The sequence below is a fragment of the Lactuca saligna genome, chromosome 8, assembly GCF_052625555.1.
Source record: "Lactuca saligna cultivar CGN05327 chromosome 8, ASM5262555v1, whole genome shotgun sequence".
Lineage (NCBI taxonomy): Eukaryota > Viridiplantae > Streptophyta > Magnoliopsida > Asterales > Asteraceae > Lactuca > Lactuca saligna.
Genome location: NC_136424.1, coordinates 251,968,654 through 251,994,790, shown reverse-complemented (window position 1 = coordinate 251,994,790; position 26,137 = coordinate 251,968,654). Strand labels below are relative to the sequence as shown.

At 38.5% G+C, this 26,137-nt stretch overlaps 2 protein-coding genes and 1 long non-coding RNA gene across 3 annotated transcripts; all 3 read left to right on the top strand.

Annotated features, from left to right (window-relative positions):
* The first annotated feature begins 2,815 nt into the window (after positions 1–2,815).
* On the top strand, positions 2,816–3,880 carry LOC145010848 (superoxide dismutase [Mn], mitochondrial-like). Its single transcript, XM_078969398.1, has 3 exons — positions 2,816–3,395; positions 3,618–3,664; positions 3,761–3,880. Exons 1-3 carry the CDS (start codon positions 3,110–3,112, stop codon positions 3,878–3,880), a joined length of 453 nt encoding a protein of 150 aa, XP_078825524.1. The 5' UTR covers positions 2,816–3,109.
* Positions 3,881–4,115: 235 nt separating this feature from the next.
* LOC145010850 (uncharacterized) lies at positions 4,116–4,523 on the top strand. The gene is made up of 2 exons (XR_013663917.1): positions 4,116–4,195; positions 4,278–4,523. It is a non-coding gene; the product is annotated as an uncharacterized LOC145010850 (long non-coding RNA).
* Positions 4,524–7,216: 2,693 nt separating this feature from the next.
* Positions 7,217–7,675, top strand: LOC145010601 (uncharacterized). The gene has a single exon (XM_078969123.1). It carries the CDS (start codon positions 7,217–7,219, stop codon positions 7,673–7,675), a length of 459 nt encoding a protein of 152 aa, XP_078825249.1.
* The last annotated feature ends 18,462 nt before the right edge of the window (positions 7,676–26,137 follow it).

Below are 26,137 nucleotides of genomic sequence, written 5' to 3'. Positions count from 1 at the left end.
ACGAGGATTCTGAAATTATAAAGAATGCCAAAATCCGAGTTATAACGAAGGAGTTATGACCTGTCGAAGTTTCGCGACAGAACCTGTGTGACACCGTGTGATGTCAATAGTGAATTTACGATAGAGTTATATTTAGCTTTAGTGATCTAAACAAAAGTCATAGTATAAGTTAAACCGAGTGCGTGCATAAAAAGAACGTCTAAATCTAACTTCGTATGGGGAAGTTATGATTTTTCGAAGTTTCGACTTAGCAGTATGCAACCCAAAATTCAAATATGAGATTGAGTGATTTCTAGCCGAAACAATCTAAACGAGAATGGAAGATCTCGTCGATAGTAATGCAATGGTAAAAAGACAGAAGAAAACGGACGTCAGATGAAGAAGTTATGAATTTCTAACGGAGTTTTCTTGTCCCGGCCTACTAAAAACAATATAATTAAAGTTAAAGTCAAAATTAGCCGACGGAGTCTAAACGAGAGTTGTAGAGCATAATATCACCTACGCATGCATGTAAAGAACATCTAAAACGGAGCTCGTATGCAAAATATATGAATTTCTAAAGTTCGGGGCACAAACTTCCACCTGTGTTAGAGCTCAGGACGTGAACACAGTGTTCACGATGTGAGCAGGTGATGGACGTCTTCCAGGTCAAGTGGCCTGATGACGAACACCATGACATCGAGCTCACGACGTGAGCATTAGTGGATTACGATGTGAGCATAGAATTCCAGCCTCTATAAATTGAAAGCGAGGCCTGCCGAGTTTTGTTGCTCAATTTATTTCCTCTCACCCATATTACCTCGTTTTACATGCAAGTTATACTCCTGAAGCCCCGGTATCATCCCGAAATCGGAAGCAGTCCTGAAGCTCCAAAGACTCCAAGAAGAACAGTGTTTCGATCGAAGGCTCTGCCCGCGAGAAGCCTGGTGTGTGAAGATATCACAGTCTCTCCGAAGAATACTGCTTTTAGAGTCGTAGTGCTATCCGAGCATCGTCTTATCAAGTGAGTGCATAGTCTCTTTCATAAACATGATTAAATACATGTATTGTTGAATGTATTATGTATGCGTTTTGAGTAAGTGTGTAGTTTCTTTCTTCTAACACATAAATACAAAGCATTCTCCATAAAATACGTGCTATGTGTTTATATATTATTTGTTAGTGAAATGAGTATTGATTGAATGTTGTATACATGTTTTAAACTGTATATATATATATATATATATATATATATATATATATATATATATATATACTTTTATCTACAAGTATGTTAGGTAGAACATGGGTAGGTAGTTGATGTGTGATGAAATAAAATGATGAGATGCCTCGATGTTGTTGTTGGTCTAGTAATCTAGTAGAGTATGGATGACGACCACAGACTCTTTCTAGACAGTGTAGTGGAATGCTGGCTGGTTCATAACCTATGGGTTTTGTGAACGATGTGCTCACCGGTGTACTCTATCCCCTTCATGGTTTCCTTTAGGAAATCTATTGTCGAGGAAACCCCTTTGCAGTAATGTACATCCCGATGAAAAATCCTAGGCTAGGTCCCTTGTGACAGTTGTTGTTTTAGGGACGCAAAGTGAGGTTAACGGGAATGTGTAATCGGGTTATTGTTGGTTGGTGAAATTAAATATAATTATTTATTATGGGTTGAAAATCCTATATGCTCACTAGGCTCCCAAGCCTGACCCACTCAGCTTCTTTGGATTACAGGTAGTAGCGCGAGAGCATAAGTGGGACAACTTGTGAAGATATTTTGTTTATAGGTCAGTAGTTGTATATAACTGTTGTAAGGCTTATAATGTGCTGTTTATGCTTTTGGTTTGTATCGGAACATGACATCCGAGTTTTGTGATATATGAAAATACATTTCTTTAAGGAATGATTTGATAAATTTTATTTATCATATTTTGTTTTGGGAACAAATTCCGCAACTCTTTTAAATCAAAGTATTACTCTGAAAATTATTTTAAAATCATAAATTAAATCGGTCATTTCTTGCCTTGATTTTGGGGATGTCACAAGACAACAAAAAGAAATTCTAGAACTAGAGAAAGGGCCAGTCGACAAAAGAGCCCACAAAGAAACTGTGGGATTAGTGTCTAAGACCATAACTATAACTGGTATGTACTAGACCCGATTTGGCATGGTTCAATTGGGTTCACTACAAGAAAAAGACCCTTTTATGATGCGCAAACGACGACACTCATTGATTTATGCTATGCAAAAGAGAGTGACATTAAAAAGTGTCATATCTTCAAAAAATTTAAGAATTTAGGTCCCGCATTATTGCGTGCCCCTAAATTAGTGTCCAAAAAGAAACACGGAGGACACCTATGATAAGATGCGTGTCGTCTAAGGATGTCACTTTATAAATTTAATTTGAACCCAGGTTCCATCCTTTAATAACCAGGGGGAAAATGAAATCCTAAAAGAGTAAAAACCCCGCCTTCCTTTTTTTCTTCTTTCCCTCTTGCCCTAATTATCGACTCCTCATTTTTTCTCTCAGATTTGAGTCTCCTCTTTCATTAAAAACAAGAGGTAGCAAGGTAAATTTTATGAGATTCGAAAGTATATGACTCGAATTAGAGGATGAAGATCAGAAATCGATGGTTGCAAGTCAGATTTGGGATCGAAAGTCAGATATTCAAGGTACGATCGGAAACATCAAGAGACGGAAAGCAAAAGCGGAGGAGGCATCAGGTTCGAAGATTATTCTCTTCTTCTTCATGTATATGCCCTATATTTCTTTCTCTTACATTCAATCTCTAAAGATTCTTTTATTCCCTAAATCAGGTGCGAAGATTATTCTCTTCTTCTCCATCTGTTTTTGGAATGACGACCTCTCCTCTTAACCTAATTTGTATTTTCAACTTTTTTGTTTTTGTGTTTGCTAATGCATATTTGCTGTTGATTTGTGATTTGTTTGGTTTGTTGTGTTGATTTGTAGATGAAGCGAAGAGGCGACTGAAAGTTGCTGGATATGAGCAAATTTTTGAAAAAGGGGATTGGAATTTACAGCCTGGAAAGAAGTATTTATTCACAAGAAATTACTCCACTATTGTCGCTACGCCATTTCTTCGCAAATTGATTTGCTGAACACATGGCTCTACGAACCCTCGCGATTGCTAAAACCCTAGGTGCGATATCCAAGTTTCAACAACATGTGCGTGGATTGCAGACGTTCACACTTCCCGATCTTTCCTACGATTATGGCGCACTGGAGCTGGCGATTAGCGGAGAGATCATGCAACTGCATCACCAGAAACAGCACCAGACTTGCATAAGAAACTACAATAAAGCTATCAAGCAGCTCGATGATGCTATCACCAAGGGAGATGCTTCAACTGCTGTCAAATTGCATATTGCTATTAAGTTTAATGTCGGAGGTTAAACACTATCATTTCCTATCTTGTCGATTTCAGTGTTTTTGGTTGAATACTTGCTAGAAGCGTTATGTATCTTACATTCCATCTGAAACTTCCTCTTCAAGTCCTAAATAGGTTAAAGTGAAACAACTGAACAACATATTTAGGACAAATTTGATGCTAGGAGGATAATAATATTCATACAACCACAAATATCTAATCTACCCTTATGTCTCTGAGCAGGTCATGTAAATCACTCAATTTTCTGGAAGAATCTCGCTCCCACCAATGTTAGTTTCTTGACTTCTTCTTCTGATTTAGATGATAACTCTAACTTCCGAGCACTATAATTTGACCAAAATTGAAACCCTAAAACCTTATTGCAGGAAGGAGGTGGCGTGCCACCACATGGTTCTTTGGGCTTGGCTATCAACCAGAGCTTTAGTTCTGTGGAAAAATTGATTGCTAAAATGAACGCAGAAGGCGCTGCTGTGCAAGGTTCTTGATGGGTGGTATGTTCCTTAATCTTTATTTTTGTCATTTTGGTTTTTTCTTTCAACTTTTTTTTGTTATTTTAAACTTATGATATATTTTGGCAGTGGCTTGCTGTTGACAAAGAGTTGAAGAGGTTTGTGGTTGAAACCACATCAACCAGGTAAGTTATCACTAGTTTTATTCAAACAAATTAGTATCCCTATTAAACTTCAGATTTCAAATTATTGAAATATGAATCTCTGTTGTAGGATCCACTTGTTACAAAAGGTCCAAGTTTGGTTCCTCTGCTTGGCATAGATGTTTGGGAGCATGTATACTACTTACAGGTGATTAAAAAAATTTCATGTTTGTACGGTATACAAATTGTACACATTTCAACTAATGTATGTGTTATTGTACAATTTGCAGTATAAAAATGTCAGGCCCGATTACTTAAAGAACATCTGGAAGGTGATCAACTGGAAATATGCAAGTGAGGTATATGAGAAAGAGTGCTCTTAAAAGAGTTGCAGGTTTGTTAAGATTTAAAGGATGCAATAAAGAAAACCTATTTTACCCTTGGGATAGGAACATACTGTGTATGAAACCAGTTTTCCTATTACAAAATAGTTGCATAGTTCATACATGTTGCAACAAATAATTTGTTTACATTTATAGTTGTTGCTATGTTTCTTGTTATATGATATCTCTCTTGCGTTTGCCATATAAAACTAATATTCTCTTTTAATATATATATATATATATATATATATATATACACACACACACACACACATATATATATATATATATATATATATATATATATATATATATATATATATATGTTTTTATTCCAGCGTGTTGCTTGCCTCATGAGGAAAGTCGTTGATGACCCAGAGGTTAGAATTGTCATTTCTTAGCCTAATTTATTTAACCAAAATGTTCTCAAGTTCTTTATGGCTTGTTCTTTTAGAAAGGGACAGTTGTAGAAAAACTAATAGAAGCTAATTTGAGAGACTGCAACCATTTAAAGGAACTTATCTATGTGTCAGAAGGTAAATACTAAATATCATTCTTGTTGGAATTCCTAAAACAACAAAAGTGCCCCTAAGCCATAACAAAGTTGGTCCCACTGGTCTTATGTAGTGGTCTGCATGGGCCATCTAGGGTTTGTTTGAAAAGTAATCTTTTTGTAGAAATGACACAGTTACCCCAAAGGGGTAGCTTCGAGCTTGAGAAATCAATTTGTATGTCTGTTTGACAAGTTTTATGATTTGGATGCAGTAAAGGAGAAATCAAGTTGTGTATTTATTGCTTAATCTTGTTGTTGACTAGGTGGAGGGGCAAATCATCTACTTAGAACCTCATGAGACTACAATGGTTATTGACTTTTGTATTCATCTACTTCAACTTTACTCTTCTCATAACATTAGCAAGGTATCAAATTTATTATCTGTGAACATGTGGTATCATCTATAGATTTGAATATTTTCCAATTTATTAAAATTATAAATCCTATAATTAGATCCCTCAATTTTGTTGGTCAAATGTTAGCTCCCTCAAAGTTGAGGGACATGTTTTTGCATAATTTGATATTATAGTAGCGAAACATGTGACAAGGATTAGGGGCTTAATGTTGCTGCTTTTGCATACTAGCTGGCATACATGTACTCGATAAAATATTTAAACATTCCAATGTTCTAATAATACAAATCAACAACATATTTGATTTACTCTTAACTATGTAGTTGGACCTAAGAATACATATTATGATATTCTTATTCTTTACACTACAAAGAGAGGTTAAAACAAATTATTAATCGAGGTTGTAGTAGCTGACATACATGTACTTGATCACATAGAACTTAGCATGTGGTCTTTAATGAATCCCATTAACCAAACATTATTCATATCTCATCATTACAAGGTTATGATAGATGTTCATGTTTTTTCTCATTTTCAATGCATTCCCACTTACATGTTTAGATATCTGGTTAGTCATATTCTTCTTGAAATATCTGTTAAAAAAATGGGATTCATCCAAGTTGATAAGACTACATATTATCTTTTGGATCCCCTTCAAAGGTGTCTCAAGGTAACATAACATATCTATTTATTGTTGAGGTCTTTATATATTAAGTACATGCAATCAAAATATTGACACCTTTATATGTAGTGTGTATTTAAATAGTGATTTGTATGATCTTGTAGGACCTAGATGCATTCACTGCAGCTATTGTTGTGAGTATTGCCTTCTCTTTCATTCCTGCTTCGTTAGTTGTTGCTATTATGAAGGCAGGCCACTCTCCAATTGTATTTTCACATAATTGAAAGGAGTTGTTGTATCTATTCAGACTAAGCTTAGAGCAATGTTTACAAGAGATGAGTTTAAAAGAAGAAGAAACAAGGCTGCAACTATAGTTCATGTAATATGGATGAATTATGTTTGTAAAGTATTTTAGAAAATGATTAGAAACAAGGGTGAATTTTTACAGATTAGTTAGCTACTTTTAGGTTGATCTTGAATAAGCAAAGAGGCAATGGATTGTATTTTTTTTGTATCTAATTCGTTTGTAAATTTTTGTTACAAATTCTATTGATTTGTTTTATCTTTCCATGGAATGATTATTTGTATGAAATTAAAGTTATGCAATGGATTCTATTTATTGTATATGATATTTTATTTTCTATTATGAAACATTAAATTCAAATTAAATTCTTATAACTTGTTTATATTACCCAAGTATCAAAGATTGTATACAAGTTGGGTAATCCCTTGGAAACTTCAAGTTTGCCTGTATAATAGAGAAAACATAGATCCAAGGTATTTGGGGTTGCATGTACACCATATGAGTGTTAGAATGCTCAAAACCCTTCAAAAACAACAAACTGTGGTAGTCCATGCTGCTACTATTCCTACCGCTCCAGTACCAGCCAAGCCACCTGGAACTCTCCCAAAATGCAATAAATGCAATTTCCATCACCATGGTGCTTGCCGAGAGTTGTAATGTAATAATTACAATAGGAAGGGGCACACTGCCCGCTTCTGTAAGGCACCGACATAACAAACCACTCAAGCCGCTAATACTGGGGTGAGCCAGGCTTGCTACGGATGTGGTGAAATGGGGCATTTTAAGAGGGATTATCCAAAAGAAAGGAATGTTGGAGGCGTGGGAAGAGTTTTAACCATGGGGCGTGAGGACTTCGTGAATAATCCTATCGTGGTGACCGGTACGTTCCTCCTCAATAATTCTTATGCATGCGTACTTTTCGATAGTGGTGTGGAGAAAAGTTTCGTGAGCCACAAGTTTAAACACTTACGTCAAAAAAATCCCCAATCACTAAGTAACACATTCACCGTAGAAATGGCAAATGGAAAGGTAGATAGCACTAACGATATATACATAAGATGTACCCTCACTTTAAACAACTACTCTTTCCAAATCGACACGTTGCCGATCACAATAAAAAGTTTTGACGTTATCATTAGCATGGATTGGTTAAGCTCTCACTATGCCAATATCTTATGTTACGAAAAATCTGTTCGCCATAATATGCCTAGTAGCGAAACCCTCATCATTTATGGCGACAAACTTGGCACGAACCTTCAAATCATTTCTTGCATCAAGGCTCAAAAGTATCTACGCAAGGAATACTCCACCTTCTTAGCTCACTTGGTAGATGAGAAACAAGAAGTGAAAGACATCACAGATGTTCCAGAAGTCTGTAACGTCCCTTACATATTTCCTGATGACATTCCAGGAGTACCTCCCAAACGCCAACTCGAGTTTAGAATCGACTTGTTTCCTGGAGCCACCCCGTAGCCAAATCCCCGTACCGTTTAGCACCGGAAAAAACTGTTGGAATTATCTAGTCAATTAAATGAACTACTAAGCAAAGGATTCATCAGACAGAGCTTCTTTCCTTGGGGAGCATCCGTCCTGTTTGTGAAGAAAAAGGATGGATCGTTCTGCATGTGCATAGACTATCGGGAACCAAGTAAACTCACCATCAAAAACTGATATCCTTTACCTCGAATCAAAAACCTCTTCGACCAACTACAAGGAGCAAGTTACTTCTCAAAGATCGATTTAAGATCCGAGTACCATCAGTTGCGAGTCTAGGAGGAAGATATCCCCAAGACCGTATTTAGGACTCGCTACGGTCACTATGAATTCGTAGTAATGCCCTTCGTAACAAATGCACTCGTAGTGTTCATGGACCAAATGAACCGAGTATGTCTACCTTACTTAGACAAATTTGTGATAGTATTCATCGATGACATATTAATCTACTCACGAAGTAAGGAAGAACACGGTCAACACCTACGACAAGTAATGGAAACATTAAGAGCATAGAAGGTTTATGTGAAGTTCCCGAAATGTGAATTATGGATTCGAAAGGTGGATTTTCTAGGGTACGTGGTCAGTGAGGAAGGGATAAATATGGACCCCTCCAAAATCAAAGCAATCGAGAAATGGACGACACCTAGAAAACTAACCGAAATTTGTCAATTTTTAGGCTTCGCTCACTACTACAGGAGGTTCATACAAAACTTCTCCAAGATCGCAAAGCCACTCACCACCTTGACTTAGAAGGGTGTAACCTTCAACTAGGAGGAGAAAAAAGAAATTGCATTCCAGACACTAAAGCGAGCCCTAAGCAATGCCCCGATCTTGTCCCTCCCAGAAGGGATAAATGATATTGTAGTCTACTATGATGCGTCCAAGCAAGGGCTACGCTCTGTACTTATGCAACGAGGAAAGGTCATTTCATATGCCTTGAGACAAATCATGAATCATGAAGTCAAATCCACCACCCACGACCTCGAACTGGGAGCAGTAGTATTTGCTCTGAAGATCTAAAGGCACTACCTTTATGGTACGAAGTGTACAATCTTCATGAACCATAAGAGCCTATAGTACATCTTCTATCAAAAGGAGCTCAACATGAGGTGACGACAATGGGTAGAACTACTAAATGATTATGAATGCGAGATTCACTATCATTCAGGCAAGGTCAATGTAGTAGCAGATGCCCTTATTCGAAAGGAGTACTCGGGTCGCCGAGTAAAGTCATTAACCATGACCATCCATTAACACCTGTCCGCACAAATCAAGGATGTGTAACTGGAAGCTTTGAAGCCGGAGAACATCGCTGGTGAAGCCTTGCAAGGAATGGATAAAAACCTTGAAGTCAAGGATGACAGAGATCATTACCCCATGGATCGAATCTGGATACTGAGATTCGGTGGATACATAGACGTTTTTATGAATGCAGCTCACAAGACCAAAAACTATGTTCATCCCGGTTCAGACAAGATATACCTGGACCTCAAGAAACTTTATTGGTGGCCAAACTTGAAGGCAAAAATCGCTATCTATGTGGAAAAGTGCCTGACTTGCGCCATGGTCAAGGTAGAATAGCATAAACGTTTGGGTTTACTACAACAACTAGATATACCTGCATGGAAGTGGGAGCGGATAACCATGGATTTCCTAACCAAGTTTCCCAAGATAAAGGGTGGTCTTGACACCATTTGGGTAATCGTTGACAAATTGACCAAATTCGCGCACTTCCTGCCAATAAAAGAAACCAACAAGGTGGAGAAGCTTACAAGGGCGTACATTAAATAGATTGTATGATTACATGGTGTGCCACTATCCATTATCTCTGACAGAGATAGTAGATTTACCTCACAGTTTTGGCAATCACTACAAAAGTCCTTGGAAACCAAACTCGACATGAGTACAACGTACTATGCCTAGATTGACGGAAAAAGTGAGAGAACAATACAGACGCTGAAAGAAATGTTGAGAGATTATGTGATAGACTTTGGTAAAGCTTAGGATACCCATTTACTACTTGTCGAATTCTCATACAACAATATTTATCACACTAGTATCAAAGTTGCTCCGTTTGAAGCTCTTTATGGCTGCAAGTACAGATCACCTTTGTGTTGGGTTGAAGTGGGTGATACACAACTAGCAAACAGGTAAGTTCCTGACAAGACTCTCACTGACCTTGAGATCATACGAGAAACAACAAAGAAGATCGTAAAAATTCGGGAACGACTGAAAACATCTAGGGTCCGACAAAAGAGGTATGCGGATAAACGACGAAAACCCTTGGAGTTCTAGGTTGTGACCGCGTTCTGTTAAAAGTCTCACCGTGGAAGAGAATAATTTGTTTTGGAAACGTGGAAAACTAAGTCCAAGGTACATCAGACCATTCGAGATCCTTGCTAGAATCGGCTCAGTGGCCTACAAACTACAACTACCGTAGAAACTCAGCAACATACACCCCACGTTCCATGTGTCCAATCTAAAGAAGTGTATGTCCGACAAGACTCTTGTAATCCGACTCGATGAAATCGAGGTAAACGAGAGTAAGACTTTGTAGAGGAACCTGTGGAAATCATGGGCTGGGAGATCAAGATAATGAAACAAATCCGAATACCAATAGTGAATGTCCACTGGAATGCCAAGCGAGGACCTGAATTCATTTGGGAACGAGAATACCAGACGAAACAAAAGTGCCCAAATCTTTTTCCTAGTTCATGAGTATCCACTTTAGAAATAATTTCGGGATGAAATTCCTTCCAATCTAGGGATAATGTAACAATCGGTTAATTCGGGTCAAAAAAAGTCAAGGAAAATTAAACAATAGTCAATTGTGCCAATAAAAGTCAAATAGTTAAAATAAAATAATGAATTATACCCTACTTTAAGGGTATTCAATTTTGAGAATCGAAATGCATAGATTTCAGTTGCAAAGGGCCGAAATCTCATGCTTAGGCCGAAATCTCTCCATGGCCAAAATCATGCTTGATCCAAATCATGCCTAGGACCAAAATCACATGTGATTTCGGTGGCCTAAGGTTGATTTTGGTGGTAAAGTGGCCGAAATCTCAAATTGGATAAGGTGGTCCTCCTCTCAATGTGATATAATCCACAAACCAATGCACATGTCACCTCACCTTTACCTCATTTCTATATATAGGACCGAAAACCCCTTACCATTTCTTATATTCACTTTCAAAGTTCCGTCATTTTCTCTCAAACTTTATAAGAACAACCTTCAAATCTTCAAACTTTCTCAAGAACACCTTCATATCTTCAAGAACAAGTCCCAGAAACATCAAGCATCCTCAAGAACCCCATTAAACATTTTCTAGGAAAACCATTCCTTCAAGAATTATTTCTTAAAAATATATTGTAAGTCTTCCTAAACAATCTAGTGTTTTTATAAACACTTTCATATTAAGTTCAACTAATTTATACATGTTATCATGAGTTCAAGATTATTTGGATACGACTATCTTCAAGTATTCTAACTTGAAGAACATTCTTATCACTTCGTTATCCAGCCAAGAACACACTCGAGGTGAGTTCATACCTTACGTTTTCCACAATTTTCTATGTTATACGAGGAGGGCGGGGGGGGGGGGGGGGATACAAGTAAAACACAAGAAAACTTATGTTAAAATATGAACCGTTACATTGGTTATTTTATAACATATATATACATATGGATACAAATTTGATTACAATAAAACTTTAACTCTTTTGTAACATGTTGAGCAAAAAGGGTATAATTATATAAACATACATATATAATTATTGCATTTTGGTTTATTATCATGGTTATTTGATAATACCATACAAATGATTCACTATTTCAACGAAACATATCTTTAAACTATAATAGATATAGTTTATGGAATATTCACACTATTTTACCCCGTTGGGGACATAGAAAGAATTATTATTTTCACACTATGTAAACACTATGAAAAGGTAATACATACAAATACAAGAAAAAATGATTTCACTACACTATACGTAAACCGTTAATATGCTATTGTGAGGAACTATCTTCACAGTACTTACTAGAGTACTTAGTAAAGTCCTGTATTATAACTAGAATCTCTCATAAGAGAGCGTGACACTTTTGTACAGATCTATACACAAATGACAATCCGAAACCTTAACTATTAGCTACAATTAGACCGGAAGGTATAGGGTGACAAATGTTGTACCATTCCAACGCCTAAAGAAACGTCGTACATGCCATTAGTCACTAGTCGCTTGCATGGTTATAAAACTCACAAGGGGTATTAACAATACGTTTAGTTTACATACATACCTTCAAATGGTTTTATTTAGATAAAACTATGCTACACTATTTTTCAGTACAGTATAGTTTACATTTCTAGAAACGTGCATTTAAAGGATTATATTTAAATAACACTACACTACACTAGTTTACAGTGTAGTTCCAGATACATGCATTCAAAGCGTATTACACAGATACAACTACAATACACTATATTTTAGTATAATATAACTTATATTTCGGGAAACATACATTCAAATAGTTTTATAATTATTAAAACTACTTTTAAGTGCACCAAAATTCATACATTTTCGGTCATAGGGTATCTAAGACTAAATTCATTTTGCAAGAAAATATTGGATTTTCTGGCATCACACTCATTCATTTTACAAAGAAAAATGACTAATTTCTCATATAGACATTTATGAACTCACCAAATTAATTGTTGACACTTTTTCAAAACTACTTGTATTCTTAGGGAATCACTAAGACAAGTAACAACAACATCTTGAAGATGAGATGCTAAGACGCCAGTCAAGTCTTATATCATCATATTGTAATTGCTTTTTGAAACATGTAACACTTACAAACCATGTAACTTTATCAATTATATTTATGACAGTTGTATTTGCTTTGATCTCTATTCTACAATTGTTATGATATTGTACATGATGTCATCCACCATCAGAGATTTCCGCTGTTTTTACCAGTTTAGGGGAGCGATACAACAAAAATGCGGTTAAAGGCTGCCGATTCAGTATCTGGAGTTTAGAAGGGCCACACTTGTGGCATGCGCGGGAAGGATCATGAGGGTTCTTGTCGCTCAACTTCAGGGTACCAAAAATGTGTCAAGGGGGTCCATATTGCTTGGTATTGTCATCAATAGGCCCCACTATCGAACAACAGGATTTGTTACCATTGTGATCAGGTTGGCCATGTGAAGGCCAACTGCCCCTTGCTCGCTGCAAGACTAGTGTAGACTCCAGCACCAACTACTTTGAGGATTACGAATGAATGAAAGGGGAGAGTTGAGGCCCCGAAGGCCAAGGTTCATGCTTTTCAACTCACAGCGGGGGAGGCCAGGGAGGAGCTTGATGTTGTTACCGGTATGTTCTCATTTATTATTCTGTCAAGATATTTTATTATATGCTTGTGATTTTATTTCTATTAGGTCCCTTTTTAGTGAATTCCTTCCTCTCTCTTGTGCTTTTTTACTCAAGTGCGAGTCGGTCCTTTGTGTCTCAATCCTTCAGTAGGAGCTTCGATATTGCTCCTAGAGTTTTGGAGTGTCTGTTGTAAGTTGCCAGCGCCAGGGAACACAAGATTTCAGCTTCGAGCATTTTTCGAGATTGTATGATAAAGATATCTAGGGTGTCTTATGCGATCGATTTTGTCACACCCCAAAACTGAGAATGACGGAAACGTTCTGGGGTGGAGGACGTCATGTAAAGTATCACAATACAGTAAAACAGTAAATAAGCAAACAACATCATCCATTGCATTAAATATATAATTTTAATACAAGCGTGTTCTGTACAGTTATAGACACCAAAAATAATGTAAATCAAAATAATAAGATGAGTCTTGGATGCGCTCCATCTTCTCAAAAGCTGGTCTCGGTACTTGTCTACTGATGACCAGAGAATACAAGTTATTTTGAAAGAGTTTATCAGCATTAAGCTGGTGAGTTCATAAGTATTTTAGTGTCGGTGTTTGTTATCAAAACATTTGAACATGTCTCAAGTGTAAGTTTGTAAAATGTATGTAAATGTTTGTAAGTGTTTGTAAAAGTTTGAATCTCTCAGAAAAACCTATATTTTCTATTAAAGTAGCCTTCTACCAAGGCTTAACTGTTTTGTATGATCGTTTGTTGTACAAGTGTGTAATTTCCCCCAAGTGTAACTATCATTAACAAAATATAGTTTGTACATTAATGTTTAAGTGAAATAATCACTAAGTATATGTAATGGGTAAATTATTGTAGTACTGTACTGTTGTATTATAGGAATTACTGTTGTACCAACTACCTTAAACTGGATTTATATTAAGGTATCTTGTGATTAATTGCACCATACTATTGACTGGTAACAACGACATACGAATGGTCGTAAAACGGAATGCCGTTTGGCACTCGCAGACCTGCAGGTCCGGCTGTAGCTAGTAGCAAGGTGTAGGATAGTCAATCCAGTATAGATCTATACGCAAACTCACGCTCTCCCTCCAAGAGAATTCTAGCTACAACTCGGGCCATGACATTTAAGGCATGCTCCGATACAGTGGATCACAATTGTTAACGTATTCATGTATATGTAATGTAATGTTACTTGTTCTAGTATCGTTGTATATGATCTTCTCTAGTATAGTTGTATATGTTCTTCTCTAGTATAGTTGTATATGTTCTCTTTATAGTATAGTTGTATATGTTCTTCTCTAGTATAGTTGTATATGCTCTTCTCTAGTATAGTTGTATATGTTCTCTTTATAGTATAGTTGTATATGTACTCATAGTAATGTAATGTATATGTTCTCATAGTAATAATTATTGACTCATGAATGAACTGACTCATTGATCTAGAAATTGTAGTAGTATGATCCCGTGTTACCCCGATGGTAACTTACTAATGATGTAACTAATACGCATGAATATGGAAGTACTTTTATGTCTATATATGTACACTTGATAAATAAATAATATTGAAACGACCTTCGGATGGCTACCCGAAATCCCACCAGACCACATCTCAAGCGCGAAAATGAAATAGGGTGGATGGCCTTCCTAAGCCCTTTAAACATTTCCTATATATCTATACATATATGGACATGTAATTTATAAGAAGTATAACAAAGTTTAAATAAAAGTATTTGGTAAGAAAAGAGTTTGTAAAACATTTTGAGGTAAAGCAGTTTGATAAACAGTTTGAAAAGTGATAAATTCATTTGTTTTATAGTTATTAATCACATGTGATTGATGTAATAACTATAAGTATTTAACTTGTATTCCCCCCCCCCCCCATAAAAGTATTTAAAACATTTAAAAGTATTTCAAATGTTAATTAAAGGGGTATGAACTCACTTGTGGTGAGTGGATTGGATTGAAATGTCGGCTAGTGTGCTAGGTGGCAAACGGAGACTTGTTCACACGCACGATCCTAGTTATCATATAATGAGCATATATATAACTAACTAGCCAAATAATAACTAATGAAATAAGTTGGGACACTCTAGAACATGTAAACACTTTGTATAAGTGTTATAAGTCCTAATGGTTGCATCTAAGTTGTTGTGGGACAAGGCTAAAGGGGTTTGAAGTTCCAGAGGACCTTGTATATGTGTTTACTCTTCAAATACCAACACACATGGAGTTTACGGTTGTAAACTCTAGAGTTTATGGCTGTAAACTCCTAACCATGGGGTTATTGTGTGTTTTGAAGTTCCAAATGATTCCTAGAATTATTCCAACTTGGTGGTTAAATTCTTGGAAGGGTTTAAGACCTAGAAACACTCCTTTGAGGAGTTTACGGCCTCAAGACCAATTCCCTTAGAGTTTACGGCCATAAACTCTTAAGGATGTTTGTTTTTGGTGTTTTAAAGTTTCATGCTCAAGTGGTATAGGTTCTAGGCTTTTATTCTAAGCATATGAAGACCCTTGACACACTTTGGAGCCCCTTTTATGAATTTATGGCCCATGAACCATGTCATGGCCATAAACTCACTTTGGAATGTGATTCTTATGTGTTTAAGACCTTTTATTTAATGGGAACTAGTCTAGGTAAAAAATCTAAGGCCTTAGGTGCCTTAAAAGCACCATTTTGAGCTTGAATTTGGAGTTTACGGCCTAAGACATTCTTGGGCCGTGAACTCCGAAACTTGGGTTGTTTTTGCTTGATTTCATGTCCCTAACACACTCCTATACAAGTCCAAGGCAATAGTATATCACGGGGGACAGTCTAGGCTTCGTTTCGGGAGTTTACCGCCCAAGAACACCTTGGGGAGTAAACTCCTAAATCTAGTGATTAGCCACCTAAATCATGTTATAACTACATAATAAGCATTATAAGACAACTAGAGAAGTGTACTCATGATCTTTGCTTATCATCGTAGCTCTGTTGTCGGTCTCTAGAGGCTTTCAATTGTTCACGGATCTGAACGATTTTCTCTGTCGTTTCCCGAATGATCTCCGGACCGGTGAGAGTACTGCCAGAAGCCTGCCCCCTGGCTAATTAAGTATCACCCACCTCAGCCCAGCACAGAGGGGATCTGCACTTTTGGCCCTAGAGGGCTTCAAATGGAGCAACCTTGATGCTCGTGTGATAACTGTTATTATAAGAAAACTCGACAAGGGATAAATGATTATCCCATGCCTTTCCAAAATCAATCACGCAGGCTCTCAACATATCTTCCAGTGTTTGGATGGTCCTCTCACTTTGTCCGTCGGTCTATGGATGGTAGGTTGTTCTCATGTCCAGCCTTGTTCCCAGGGAATGTTGTAGTGATTGCCAGAATCTTGAGGTGAACCTACTATCTCTATCGGTGATAATGGACATAGGTACACCATGTAGCCGTATGATTTCTATAATGTATGTTCTCGTAAGTTTCTCCATCTTGTCGGTTTCTTTGATAGGCAGGAAGTGTGCAGACTTGGTCAATCTATCGACGATGACCCATATGGTATCAAGTCCACCAGTTGTCTTGGGCAACTTGGTTATGAAATCCATAGTGATCCGCTCCCACTTCCATTCTGGAATCTCTGGTTTGTTCAGTAAACCAGAGGGCTTCTGGTACTCGACCTTAACCTTTGCGCAAGTAAGGCATTTACTTACGAAGGTAGTAATCTCTGCTTTCATATTAGGCCACCAAGTCTCGGAAACCACCGTGTATCAATGTCCAAATTCGGTTCATGAAATATAAGGCTCCGTCATCCTTGGCTTCTAAATTCTTGATCATTCCTCTAAGGGATTCACTCATCGCATTTTCAGGTTTCATGGCTTCAAGTTGGGCCGCCTGAATTTGTTTAGACAAGTGTGAATTGATGGTTATTGACAATGACTTGACCCTGCGACCAAAATATTCCTTCCGACTTAGGGCGTCTGCTACTCTGTTGGCCTTACCCGGATGATAACGAATATCGCATTCGTAGTCACTAAGTAGCTCGACCCACCGTCGTTGTCTCATGTTGAGCTCCTTCTGATCGAATATGTGTTGTAAACTCTTGTGGTCAGTAAAGATAGTGCTTTTCGTCCCGTACAAGTAATGTCTCCAGATCTTCAGAGCAAACACCACTGCTCGTAGTTCAAGATCGTGAGTCGTGTAGTTAACTTCGTGTGTCTTCAACTGTCTATAGGCGTAGGCGATGACCTTATCTCGCTGCATTAGAACACACCCGAGCCCTTGGTTCGATGCATCGCAATATACTACGAAGTCTTCTATCCCTTTGGGGAGAGATAGTATTGGTGCGGTGCACAAGGCTCGCTTGAGCGTTTGGAACGCTCTTTCTTGTTTCTCTTCTCAGTCAACGCCTTTCTGGGTCAGGGTTGTAAGAGATTTCGCTATTCGGGAAAAGTTCTGTATGAATCTGCGGTAGTAGCCAGCGAGGCCTAGAAATTGACGAATTTCAGTAGGCATCTTCGGTGCTGAACAGTTCTCAATGGCTTTAATTTTGGATGGGTCCACGTGGATTCCCTCTTCGCTTACCACGTATCCTAAGAATTCGAATCTTCGGATCCAAAATTCACATTTCGAGAACTTCGCATAGAGTTTCTCCATTCGTAAAGTTCCTAGAACTTGTCGCAGGTGATCACCATGCTCTTCCTTACTTCGGGAGTAGATCAGGATGTCATCAATGAAAACGATGACGAACTGATCCAAGTAAGGTTGGCATACTCTGTTCATCAGATCCATGAAAACTGCGGGCGCATTGGTTAATCCGAATGGCATCACCACGAACTCGTATTGTCCGTAACGAGTTCGGAAGACTGTTTTCGGAACATCCTCCTCTAGCACTCGTAACTGGTGATATCCGGATCTCAGATCAATTTTGGAGAAGTAACTCGCCCCTTGCAGTTGGTCAAATAGATCGTCTATGTGTGGTAGAGGGTATCGATTTTTCACCGTCAGTTTGTTGAGTTCCCCTGTAGTCGATACACATACGGAATGATCCGTCTTTCTTCTTAACAAATAAGACCGGTGCTCCCCAAGGTGAGAAGCTTGGTCTTATGAAGCCCTTGCTGAGCAGTTCGTTAAGTTGACCAGATAGTTCCTGCATCTCTGCTGGTGTAATCGGCAGGGCGACTTGGCTACTGGGGTAGCTCTTGGAACTAAGTCGATTCTGAACTCGACCTGTCGTTGCGGAGGTAATCCAGGTAGCTCTTCTGGAAAAATGTCGGGGAAGTCGCTCAATACTGGAATGTTCTTTAGCTCTTTCGTTTCGAGGTTCGTGTCGACGATGTGAGAAAGGAATGCGTGGTATTCTTTACGCAAATACTTATGTGCTTGAATACTTGATATAATACGAAGACTCGCACTGGGTTTGTCACCGTAGACGATAAGAGTTTCGTTAGACGGGAGGTTTAGACGGACTGCTTTCTCGAAGCACATGATGTCGGCACGATGAAGACTCAACCAATCCATGTCGATGATACTGTCGAAGCTTTTAATCGAGACCGACATAAGGTCGATTGGGAATGAATGGTTATCCAGAGTTAGGGTACATCCTAAGTATATGCTATTGGTGTTTTCTATTTTTCCATTAGCCATTTCTATTGTGAATTGTTCTTTAAGTGCGTGTAGTTGTTGTTTAAGCATGCAAGTAAATTTATGGTTCACGAAGCTTCGCTTCGCTCCACTATCGAACAGAATGCATGCATAGGAGTTATCGAGGAGGAACGTACCAGTTACCACCATCGGGTCAGCAACTGCTTCCCCATGGCCTATTTCCAGTACCCTCCCTGCTCCGCCAGCATTCTTCGCTTTGGGGCAGTCCCTCTTATAGTGGCCTGCTTCACCACATCCATAGCAGGTCAGGCTCGCACCAGAGCCGGGGACTTGGGTGATCAGCCTCGCCGGGGATTTACAGAAACGGATGGTGTGTCCTTTCTTGTTGCAGTTAGAGCACTGCATTTCACGGCAGGGGCCGTTGTGGTGGAAGTTGCATTTGTTGCACTTAGGCAAAATTCCAGCATACTGCCTCACCGGAGCAGTATCAGCAACAGTGGTTATCGCGGCATGAACAGCCACAACTTGCTGCTTCTTAGCAGCTCACTGTTTCTTCTTGTCTTCCCAAAACTTCTGCTTAGTGTCAGCGGGTTTGGAGGGTTCCGGGATGGCTAGGGTGGTTATTGTTGCAGGGGTTTTGACTCCCTGGTCAATGAGTCGCTGTGCCAGTCGCTTGGCACTATCGAAGGTTGCGGGGTTTGATGATAGGACATTCCCCTGATAAGAAGGCACTAGCCCCCATAGGTACCTTTCGATCTTTTTCCCTTCAGTGGGAACCATATTGGGGCAGAGGGCCACCAGTTCGCTGAATCTGGCGGTATAAGCAACAATGTTGGTGCCCTTCATGGTCAGGCTCCAAAGCTCCTGCTCTAATTTATGGATTTCTCCCCTTGGGCAGTATTCCTCAATTTTGAGGCCTTTCATCGTCTCCCAGCCTATTTCGTTGGCTACGAAGAGGGTTAGAGCTTTAACGTGGCCGTTCCACCATGTTAGGGCCTTTCCTTCAAAGGTGCATGCGGCATATTTGACTTTGCTCGCAGCAGGGCATGAACAAATTTCGAAGACTGATTCAGTCTTCTCAAACCATTGCAAGAGGGCAATGACTCCGCCGGTCCCATGAAAGGACTTTGGCTTGCAGTTGGTGAAATCCTTGTAGGAGCACTCTCTCAAGCGCACAGGAGTTTCCACCGGAATAGAGTTAACAGGGGTTCCACCTCTGCTGGCATCATTAGAGTGATACTGTGCCATTGCAGTTGCCACTGCTGTAGCTACGACAGCATTTAGGGCTGTTGTATCGATGACCGGAGGTGGAGGAGGCGGTGGAGGTGTAGGGTTATTCCAGGGAGATTTGCGAGGAGGGATACTTCAGCTATAAGTTTATAAAGATAAGCAAAGTGATAAGAATCAATTTGTAAGTAAGGTGAGAGTGACACATGGACTAACTAACCATAGCCCAACAGTTGAATGAGTGTTTGAGATCATAACCAGGAAGATTAGTAGGAAAACACAAGTGTAAAGATTCTTCCCACAGATTAGATAGACGTCAATAATGCTGGTATTACCGATGTAATAAGTTCAGGGAAAATCGACCTAACAGTAGGTCTTACATCATACCAGACGGAAAAGTTTGACAGTTCTTAGATTCCTAATTAGAGTACTGAAAGTTAGGAATATTTTACAGACAAGTGCTACTTAGAGCACGGATGTTAAAGGCTATTCCTTAACCAAAAGGCAGAGATATACTAGACATCTTCTAACGGCGATGAGTATTCCTCGAGAGAACCCTGAGGTCTCTCATTTGACGGATCACCTCTTGAAGGTGTCGTTCATGAGCCCTTTGATGAGCTCGAAGTTCCATGACTTCGGCTTGAGAGGCAACCAAATGTTGCTGCAGGGTTTCACTGGTTCTCCGGGTCCGTTCCATGTCTTCTTCGAGACGGCGGATGCGGACTGTGTTGACACCAGAGTTGGCATCAATCTCCACGACCCGGTTGATGGCTGCTCGACCCTGCTCAACATTACGAGCTATTCTGCGGATAATGACGGGCAGAGCTCGGTCAGCAGAACCTCCTTCACTGACATTGTAAAAGCTTCGGTCCCCAAAGTATGGTAAGGGTTGACCTTGTTCGTCACTCCAGTAATTCAAGTTATTTACCCACAAGGGAGTGGGACCTGGAAAAGCTGGTCGAGGGTTGTTGTTCGGGGCTTAACCTATTGGAGGTAGGTTGTTGACTTCGGGCTTAAAGTCCGATCCATCCGAGAAGCCTTCAGCTTGATGATCATCTAACGGAATTTGGTGCTCATCATCGGACTCTGCTTCGAGCCATCCTGCGTTTCCTTCATTTAGAAAGTACGGGTCACCGTGATGGAATCCAGCCATTTAAATCTACGCGAGAAGAGAGGTATAAGGATATAGTGTATATGTAGCTAGTAGTACAAAATACACCTATAGTATTTTAAGTTTAGGTTCTACTGATCTTCTTGTGGTTTTGTTGGTAAGTTTTTAGACTTGATAACATATCACAACCATTCTAGGGCATATGCAAATCACTCCTCGGACCAGCATAGTTGATCAGGCTATGCCATTCCCAGGACTGACCATACATCCCCGAGCTTACCTGTGATATTTAACAATCGTAATACTTTTGTTCTTGTCATTGTGACACTGATTTTTGTATGAATGCAGACTAGTATACTTAATTAAATATCATAGTATTTAAAGTATAGACTCTGGGTCAAAGTGTTTTAATCCCAAATGGGTTTATAGTTTAGTATATCTTTTATGGGTTGATATACTTGATTCACTATAAACAATGCTCTGATACCAATCTGTCACACCCCAAAACCGAGAATGGCGGAAACATTCTGGGGTGGAGGACGTCATGTAAAGTATCACAACACAGTATAACAGTAAATAAGCAAACAACTACATCCATTGCATTAAATATATAATTTTAATACAAGCGTGTTCTGTACAGTTATAGACACCAAAAATAATGTAAATCAAAATAATAAGATGAGTCTTGGATGCGCTCCATCTTCTCAAAAGCTGGTCTCGGTACCTATCTACTGATGACATGAGAATACAAGTTATTTTGAAAGAGTTTATCAGCATTAAGCTGGTGAGTTCATAAGTATTTTAGTGTCAGTGTTTGTTATCAAAACGTTTGAACATGTCTCAAGTGTAAGTTTGTAAAATGTATGTAAATGTTTGTAAGTGTTTGTAAAAGTTTGAATCTCTCAGAAAAACCTATATTTTCTATTAAAGTAGCCTTCTACCAAGGCTTAACTGTTTTGTATGATCGTTTGTTGTAAAAGTGTGTAATTTCCCCCAAGTGTAACTATCATTAACAAAATATAGTTTGTACATTAATGTTTAAGTGAAATAATAACTAAGTATATGTAATGGGTAAATTATTGTAGTACTGTAGTGTTGTATTATAGGAATTACTGCTGTACCAACTACCTTAAACTGGATTTATATTAAGGTATCTTGTGATTAATTGCACCATACTATTGACTGGTAACAACGACATACGAATGGTCGTAAAACGGAATGACGTTTGGCACTCGCAGACCTGCAGGTCCGGCTGTAGCAAGCAGCAAGGTGTAGGATAGTCAATCCAGTATAGATCTATACGCAAACTCACGCTCTCCCTCCAAGAGAATTCTAGCTACAACTCGGGCCATGACATTTAAGGCATGCTCCGATACAGTGGATCACAATTGTTAACGTATTCATGTATATGTAATGTAATGTTACTTGTTCTAGTATCGTTGTATATGATCTTCTCTAGTATAGTTGTATATATTCTTCTCTAGTATAGTTGTATATGTTCTCTTTATAGTATAGTTGTATATGTTCTTCTCTAGTATAGTTGTATATGCTCTTCTCTAGTATAGTTGTATATGTTCTCTTTATAGTATAGTTGTATATGTACTCATAGTAATGTAATGTATATGTTCTCATAGTAATAATTATTGACTCATGAATGAACTGACTCATTGATCTAGAAATTGTAGTAGTATGATCCCGTGTTACCCCGATGGTAACTTACTAATGATGTAACTAATACGCATGAATATGGAAGTACTTTTATGTCTATATATGTACACTTGATAAATAATTAATATTGAAACGACCTTCGGACGGCTACCTGAAATCCCACCAGACCACATCTCAAGCGCGAAAATGAAATAGGGTGGATGGCCTTCCTAAGCCCTTTAAACATTTCCTATATATCTATACATATATGGACATGTAATTTATAAGAAGTATAACAAAGTTTAAATAAAAGTATTTGGTAAGAAAAGAGTTTGTAAAACATTTTGTGGTAAAGCAGTTTGATAAACAGTTTGAAAAGTGATAAAATCGTTTGTTTTATAGTTATTAATCACATGTGATTGATGTAATAACTACAAATATTTAACTTGTATCCCCCCCCCCATAAAGTATTTAAAACGTTTAAAAGTAGTTCAAAGGTTAATTAAAGGGGTATGAACTCACTTGTGGTGAGTGGATTGGATTGAAATGTCGGCTACTGTTCTAGGTGGCAAACGGCGACTTGTTCACATGCACGAGCCTAGTTATCATATAATAAGCATATATATAACTAATTAGCCAAATAATAACTAATGAAATAATTTGGGACACTATAGAACATGTAAACACTTTGTATAAGTGTTATAAGTCCTAATGGTTACATCTAAGTTGTTTTGGGACAAGGCTAAAGGGGTTTGAAGTTCCAAAGGACCTTGTATATGTGTTTACTCTTCAAATACCAACACACATGGAGTTTATGGTTGTAAACTCTAGAGTTTACGGCCATAAACTCCCAACCATGGGGTTATTGTGTGTTTTCAAGTTCCAAATGATTCCTAGAATTATTCCAACTTGGTGGTTAAATTCTTGGAAGGGTTTAAGACCTAGAAACACTCCTTTGAGGAGTTTACGGCCTCAAGGCCAATTCCCTTAGAGTTTACGGCCTCATAAGACAACTAGAGATGTGTACTCACGATTTGGGACCAAAACCCGAAGATCCGTGAGAGAGAAAATGGCTTTTCTCTAGTTGGAAATGTGAATAATGAATGAATTTGGTTCAGAAATCTATTTATAGTCCTGAGATATTTTTGACAGAAAATATTTTTATCCCTGAAATGATTTCTAATATAACCGTGTGTTGAAATAACAGTGTTGCACAAAACCGTAGTGCATCCACTCTCCTGATATTTGCTGAAGTGTAAACCCTAAATTACTCTAACTTATACGAAAAAGTTTGAAAATTGACTAAGACTGTTATAACTTCTATTGAAGTGATATTGTTTGTATAGAATGGAAATTTCGGGTTGTTACAGATTTGATTCCCATCCCCATGGGGGATGTATCCTTGATATTAGGGATGGATTGGCTGGGAAAATTTGGAGTCATGCTTGACTGTGAAGGACTGTGGGTGGTGGTTCGAACCCCAAGTGGGGCATAAATGATTATTTATGGAGAAGGTGTCAGGGTTGGTTCCACCTTTTGTTCAACTGTCAGGGCTTGACAATATCTTCAACATGGATGTATGGGTTACCTCGCTTATGTGGTAGACACGTAGGTGGAGAAGGGGGTTTCGGTTTTGTATATCCATGTGGTCAGAGAGTTTCCTAATGTATTCTCGTAGGATTTACCTGACATGCCTCCCGCGAGGAAGGTGGAGTTTAGGATCGATTTGATCCCCGGCTCAGCACTGATTGCTAAGGTGCCATATTGATTAGCACCGCCTGTGGTGCAGGAGTTGTCCTCTCAAATTTAGGAGCTGTTGGGAAAGTAGTTTATCTGACTGAGCAGTTCGCCATTAGGAGCACCATTTTTTTATGAAGAAAAAGGATGGTTCACATCAGATGTGGATAGATTACCAGGAGCTGAACAAGTTGACGATAAAGAACTGTTACCCACTTCCATAGATTATTGATCTTCTTGATCAATTTCATGGTGTATCTTGGTTCTACAAGATCTATTTGATATAAGGGTATCATCAGATAAGTGTCAGAGACGAGGACGTGGAGAAGACAGTCTTTTGAACTCGTTAAGGTCATTACGAGTTCGTGGTGATGCGATTTAGGCTGACCAACTTACCAACGAAATTTATGGATTTGATGAATTGGGTATGTAGGCCGATGCTTGATCATTATGTCATTGTTTTTATTGCTGATATCATGGTCTATTCCAAGACCAAGGAGCGTCATGAGGAATACCTACTAGGAGTTTTGAAGAGGGAGAGGCTTTATGCCAAGTAATCGAAGTGTGAGTTTTGGTTAGGGGAGGTCCAATATAATTGGAAACCTTGTTAACCAAGATGGGATTTTGGTTGAACCGACGAACATAAACGTAGTTATGTAGTCGGAGGTCCTGAAGTCTCCCTCGGAAATCATAAGTTCTCTAGGTTTGGAAGGCTAGTATCAGAGGTTTATTCATGATTTCTCCAAGGTTGTTGTACCCCTCACTCGTTTTATGAGCTAGGGCATGTATTTTCATTGGTCGTCTAAACAGCATGGTGTATTAGAGAAGCTGAGACAGAAATTATGTGAGGCCCCGGTGTTGACCCATCCAGAGGGCGTGGAGGATTTTGTTGTATATTGTAATACTTCTACCACCGGTTTTGGGGAAGTAATCATGCAGTGAGGGAGGGTTATTGTGTATGCTTCTAGGTAGCTGAGTCCACATGAGGCTCGGTACCCGACACATGATCTCGAGTTAGGGCGGTGGTGTTTTCCCTCAAGATTTGGTGACATTATCTATATGGGGTCCGATGTACCATCTGTTGGATTAGGTGTCTAAGTTCATAACTATTTCTAGAATGTACTTGACCCGATTAGCATGGTCCATTTTGGTTGCATGACATCAAGCATTTGGGTAGACTAAAATGATAGAAATAACACTTAATGTTTATTAATATATTATAAGTTCTAATATATTAATAATATAATTTGATTAGTATTGATCAAGAATTAATTTGGAATTAATTAAGTGATCAAAAGAAAACTAATTAAATATATGGGTTGATTGTGTAAATCACCCATACTTGTATAGTGGGCTAATTCTCCATTGATTATCAAGTTGGGCTAAAACCCATAGGATGCTCCATGTATGCTCCATGGTGTCTTTGAACCCATGGATCATGGAAATGAAGAGCCATGTCAAGTTAGGGTTGACATGCTGTAACCCTACTTATGACACACTATAAAAGGAATATATGAGCAACCAAAATCGGCACTAGTGAGAACAAGAGGGCAAAGCCGATTTTAGAAGTGTTTTATTTATCTCAAGGTTATTCCAAGTGTATTTAGTGTTGTGTGAGACATTTGAGGCATCACACTTGAGGTGCTAGGCTCACAAGGTTTTTAAGGAATCCAAGCATCTAAAAGGTATGTCTTTCTTACTAACTTTTATGTTTAAAAGTTCCCCATGTATGTTA